Below are 6,309 nucleotides of genomic sequence, written 5' to 3' on the forward strand. Positions count from 1 at the left end.
TATGATGTCACACCAGTTCATTCTTCGATTTTGCTTGAAGTATATCGGGGCCTTAAAGATTCACTTGTTTGGGGGGTCTAGCATTTGATGTTTAGAAGCCCACCCGCTTTTAAATACCACAGTGCTCAGCATGTCACTGATGCACTGCATATCCTGTATAATGTTTGCTTATGTGTTTCAGGTGCTCGGTCAGCAGGGTTTTACACTGCAGTGGTGTGCGAAAGAGACAGTCTGTTTCTACCGTGTAGCCTCACCGAAATCGAGATGACGCTGGCCTTTGAGATGTTCATTACCTTTATTAATACCAACCTACTGGCCCCTGCTGGATCCTCCCAGTCACTTCTCATTACACTTAGACGGTATGTTTGTGTGTGTGTGTGTGTGTGTGTGTGTGAGAGAGATAGCAACATCTTAAAAGTTCAAAGGCAAAACTACAGATTTTTTTTTTGCTTTTAAGTAGGGTTGGTTATTGTTTGAGTTTTAGCAATTGTGATTCCGATTCTGTTTATCGAATCCCAGTTTCGATACAAAATGTCTTAGCAGCCTACTGAACACTGTAGAACACAGAACACACAGGAACTTTTGCCTATAGTTTTAACAAAAATACCTCAGAGAAACAACTAGCCCAACTAATTTAAATTTCAAATATTATTAAAGACAAGTAAATAGTCAGTAATAAAATAAGAATAAATAAACATTAGCAATAGCACAAAAAAAATTAACAGTGTTTTTCAGGTAGGTCTAGTATTCATTCAGGTACAGAAATTGAAATCAAATGTAAAATTACACTGCATAGTCTTTACTTTATAAATCAAAAATAGATAAATCCTTATTAAAGTTACAAAAGTTATTCAAGAGCTTCAGATGTGTGTGCACAGAAAATAGCACATGATTGCTGAATTGAGTTCACTTTCGCAAATCAGCGCATGATTGCTGAATTGAGTTCTCTTTCGCATAACAGCGCATGATTGCAGAATTGAGTTCTCTTTCGCATCCTTCTGAATGGTTTAGAATCAAATTAAAACGTGCCCACATAAATCAATAAGCAGAATCTAAATTGTAATTTTATGCCAAGTATCTGATTCCTTGTTTAAAGTATCTGATTCCAGAATTGGAATCGATTTTTGATTCCCAACCCCACTTGTAAGTGCTTGAATGTTGTTTGGTCATGATTTGTGAGTATGTAAATTGTTTGGTTTAGGCATGCTGGTGTCAAGGATGTAACGGAGAGTGTGTACTTGGCGGCCGGTTGTCGTCTCCTCTCTGCGGCTCTCATACCAAACCCCAAATTGAGCATCCGCTACACAGCTGTCAATCAAAGCCAAGAGCAACTGTTTCAACTGGACCGTGGGTCTGCTCACAAATGGTTTTTACAGAATGAGCGGTGGGCACAAGAGATTTGGGCAAGCTAGCACACACACACATGCTTGTAAACAGTCCCAGATGTAACAAACGTCTCAAAGTCTGGTCAAAGGTTAATTCATGTTTCGGACTGTTGAAACTGAGACTTTTTGAAACTGGTTGCACAATTTGTTTTGTGGTGGTTGTTTATATATTTTGTTGTTTAAAACGTTGTAAAACAAGACTGTTTTGTTTGAGTAAAAAGGAAAAAAAAGTTTTCATAATATTTAGTTTCATGTTCTTAACAATTTAAAAAAATCCTGAAACTTCCAAGAAATCTAGAGATTTACATCTGAGGCTATAAACTCCTGTGGAAAAATAAATAAATAAATTGGCCCCAAATGTAAACAAATTTTCTAAAATAGTGTTGCATTTGTGAATATTTCCATTATTTTCTACTAAAGACTTGACAAAACAGAGTTACTTTCACTGTTACCATTTGTCTTGCCAATTAGAAACTGTCAAATAAATTTGTGATTAGTGTAAATCATATGACCACGGTAGCTCTGAAAGGCACTTGTGTGTTACAGTTTGGGCACAGTTTGTTCAGTTTAACTGAAACATTATGACAAATAAATTGAAAATTAATACAATACCGATCTAAAGTCAGTTGCTTTTTATAATAGTTTGCCCACATTTTTACATGCAGACGAATCAATGTTTATTTTGTTTTTCAAAATCTTAAATGAGAATACGTTGCTGTATTTGATGACCATTGTGTGTCTGTGTGGACAAGTGGAACTTTTCTTTCTTTTTGCTGTCAATACTATATTCACAATAAAAATGAGTCATAAAAATGGGTGTCAAATATGTAAAGACAATAAATAGGAAAAATTTGTTGTGTGAAATCTAGGGCTGTACTCAACCAAAGAAAATCTTGGTCGACTGAAGTCCTGAAATTTTCGACTAAAAATCGACTAAAATCGACTAAAAATGACGTTAGAAAAAAAAAACGTTAAATTAATTAGATGTGCACTGTGCGCAGTACTTGGTAGCCTTGTTGTCCGCCTAAATGAATTATAAATAAACAAACAACTAGTAGGCTATTTGCAGTATATTAAATCGTTTTTGACCTAATTATTTTGCACTGAAATGAGTCTGACACTTGAGTCTGTCAGCTCTGACAGCGCTGCATCACCTGCGCAATATCATAGCTTATGATTTCCGAAAATAGTACTATGTTGTCAACTAGTGATATCATCACAAGAACTGTTGAGGAATATACAACATAATTTAGACAATTATTTTTGTCATATGTTATAATAATAAGTTATTATTAGTCAGACACTATCATTTCACCGTGCATGTCCTCGCACCGAGCGAGGCTGATGAGCTTAACGTTAGCTTCGCAGCTGAGACACGAATAGACTATTAACTTAAAGCTTTTACTCTTAATAAACACAAAAGGCACGTCCACTTTAATAAAAAAATTATATTTATTAAACAAATCAAGAGCAGAAACGAAATAAAGTGCATAACTGAAAAATAAAGCATCCTAGGCTCAAACTAACAACCAACAGCACAGCGCAATTGCGCATTAGGCTCCAAATAAAAAATAAAAAAGTTAGGTTATCACACTAAAACATTGAAATATGCAAATTCTGATATGTTCATAGCTTACTCAAAACAGACAGGGCAAGCTAACGCAGACAAGTGAGCTTACCACTTTTACAGTAGATGATATGTCATGTTTGTCGTCAAGCTGTGGAAAACTGTTGCTTGCAAACTTTGCATTCGACCTTTTTCCTGTTATCAATTTTAACAAAATGCTGCCACACTGTCGATTTCTTTGTTGTTGACATGTTAGAAGAGGACTGACTATTAAACGCTCTCACAATTAAATAAATAATATTCAGCATCAAACCTACTACGCTCGACGCTCTCTCTTGGGTTGGACTAATCCAAAAAAGGTGAAAACAAGGGGGGTGTTTTGAAGACAGACTGTTACAGTGAAACAAGGGTATTCTGAAAACACCCCCATTAGCAGTTAGTGCTTTCCACCTGATGAAATGAGCGCGCCTCAGCGCGGCAAAACTGATGAAATAAACGCGGCAGAAAATCGACCAATCAGAATTTTGGTCGAACCAGAACGTATCGACCAACTAATCGACTAGTCGACTAGGACAGTACAGCCCTAGTGAAATCATGCTGGAAATTTCTTGAAAATGGAATGCAAATTCAGCTTCTTATTTGCTCATTCGAACTTGAAAATAACATTCATTTTTGAAGGAGTATGTCTTAAAATAATGGTTTGTAGCTTGATAATAAACATATATGTTTCTAAATTTACAGTAAAAAAGTTTTAAATTTAAGTAGTTTGCCAAAAACGTTTATCCATAATATGTTTTTAGATAAGATTTACACAATTTATATCTTAAGTAATGCAAATGCATTAACACATTATTTAATTTAATATTGTCAATTAAAAAATCGGAAGGATAAACAAATTGACAACTGCATTTTAGCTCACTATAAACAAATTTCTATTCAAAAGTAACTACTCCACTCTTTTTTTCCACTCTGCAACAGGAACTGCAGGGAAAAGTAAATTCGAAGTTCATTTTCTAATATAGTCTATTTCTGTGTAGTTTTTGCTGCTGCTTTTTTAACTCCGAATCCTTGTTGCACCAAACGCTGCGTTTACACTGGCACAAAAAAAAATCCGATCTTTTACTCACATCTGACACAGATCGGAATTTGTTGCAGACGTGTAAACACAAAAATCCGCACGAGATCCGATTTTTCCAAATGTTGTTTTAAATCAGATACATATCCGATATCTGGACATCCGACCTACGTCTAAAAACACATCTGATTTCACTTTGAATTCCAAGCCACCACAAGGCGAGGACGACACGTTTATTCACAAAGATAGTTTTTTAATTTTGAGGCAGATGTGCTTGTATTTGCTGGCTCACAGCTTTTTATTGAGAACTTTATATTTATCTTTGTAAAGAAAATAAATTGTGTGAACAGAAATATTCAGGAGCTGGTTTTCAACCTCTGCCCATGACTTTTATAAATAAAACCGCTTCACTACTGAAAGATACATTATATTTCTCAGCAATGTGGTGATAACTTTGCAGTAATTAAAGTGCCCCTATTATGCTATTTTAAAGTTTCCTAATTTTGTTATGGAGTCTCCTACAACAGGTTTATATGCATCAAAGAAAAAGAAAAAAACTGTTTAATTTCCTCATAATATACATTTTCACATCACCTCGTTTTCAATGATTCTCAAACGACTCGTCCGATGAATCAATCTCTCTAAATCCCGCCTTTCCGCGAGCTACTCTGCTCTGATTGGCCAGACAGCTAAGTCTGTTGTGATTGGTTTACGCATACAGCGTGTGCGTCGAAAACAAAAACGCCCATTGCCATAACAATGTCAGCTGCCCGGAGGCTTCCTACACCGTAAACTAAAGACAGTAACAAATAATTACGTCGATTTTACCATATCAATGCGAGCGCGAGTCCGATGATGAAACACTGGAGGAACTAGTTATTCAACCTGAACCTCCATCGCAAGCACAACCAACCAACCAAAATTTTGCAGGATGTTTTCATTCACTTAGAGCTATGTTACACCTTACATGGAAGGTCATTTTCAAAAATCCATAATAGGGGCCCTTTAAACCAACATGTTTCACTATTAGGTTTCTCTCTCTCTCTCTCTCTCTCTCTCTCTCTCTCTCTCTCTCTCTTTCTTTATTTCACTTCAGAATTCTAGATTTGAGCTGTATATAAAGGAAAATTATTTTCGGACTATATATCTGTTTCGTCAGATTTTGCGCAGCTGTTATCTTGTCCATGCTGTCAAATAATCATGACCATCCGTCGTGAATTATATAAATAATTTTCATACACGGCCATTCAAAACCAGGGTCTACCATGTGCATAGTAAACCGAAAATCATCTTGGGCGGGAATTAATGTAAACACAAATATTTTGTTTGTTTGAAATCTTTGCAATTTTATAAAAAAAAAATTTTTTTTTAAATCACATGTAGGCTACATAACTTAGTATTCACCATAGATATCATATAATAAAGGCTAGATGTCTCGTCCGCGCTGCTGGCCAATGGAGGTCGACGTCCGCACACGGCGGCCATCTTGCCACGGAGCTCGCTCATTCGTAACATTGTGTTAATGGTGCATGTACTTTTTAAATAACCATAACTTGCTCAATTTTCTACCGATTTTCAAACGGTTTGGTTTGTTATAAACGTCAGAGAGGTAGTTATGACACTGCATACTTATCAATAAATATAATATTATATATTTAAACATGTTCAAGCATCCAGAATTATAGCCATGTTAATAACGTTTGTAAGAAACCAAACCATTTGTAAATCCGTCAAGATTTCAGCGAGATAAGAGGATTTGTGTTTGTGCTGATCACTCACCTTACTTCAGCTCGCCAGAAAGCTTCCCTGGGACAAGATGGCCGCCGGTGTGATGCCGTTCGAGACTCCGCCTTAAGACATCTAGCCTTATATGGATATCTATGGTATTCACTGCCTTTGCCATGACACTCAAAATTGAGCTCAGGTGCATCCTGCTTCCACTGATCATCCTTGAGATGTTTCTACAACCTGAGTCCACCTGTGGTATTTGGAAAGGTACACACCTGTCTATATAAGGTCCCACAGTTAAAAGTGCATGTCAGAGCACAAACCAAGCCATGAAGTCCAAGGAATTGTCTTTAGACCTCCGAGACAGGATTGTATCGAGGCACAGATCTGGGGAAGGGTACAGAAAAATATCTGCAGCTAGTGGTGGGCAGATCGAGGCTTCGTGAAACAATGAAACAGTTGAAGCAAATGTGCCATATTGTGTCGAGGCTTCGAAACAATCCGACACCCGTCTCAACGGTGACACCTAGTGGTCACTTGCAGGTGTTGATCTG

The 6,309-nt window shown here is 36.7% G+C and overlaps 1 protein-coding gene across 1 annotated transcript in view; it reads left to right on the forward strand.

Moving 5' to 3' along the window:
- topaz1 (testis and ovary specific TOPAZ 1) overlaps positions 1 to 2,233 on the forward strand; it is an 89,657-nt gene extending 87,424 nt beyond the window's left edge. Inside the window, exons 18-19 of the mRNA XM_082185600.1 lie at positions 182 to 359; positions 1,202 to 2,233. Coding sequence (XP_082041726.1) covers positions 182 to 359; positions 1,202 to 1,412 — 389 coding nt within the window. The 3' untranslated portion in view covers positions 1,413 to 2,233. The remainder of the gene's footprint in view (positions 1 to 181; positions 360 to 1,201) is intronic.
- The last annotated feature ends 4,076 nt before the right edge of the window (positions 2,234 to 6,309 follow it).

The sequence above is a fragment of the Leuciscus leuciscus genome (assembly GCF_965113295.1).
Source record: "Leuciscus leuciscus genome assembly, chromosome: 12".
NCBI classification, from domain to species: Eukaryota; Metazoa; Chordata; class Actinopteri; order Cypriniformes; family Leuciscidae; genus Leuciscus; species Leuciscus leuciscus.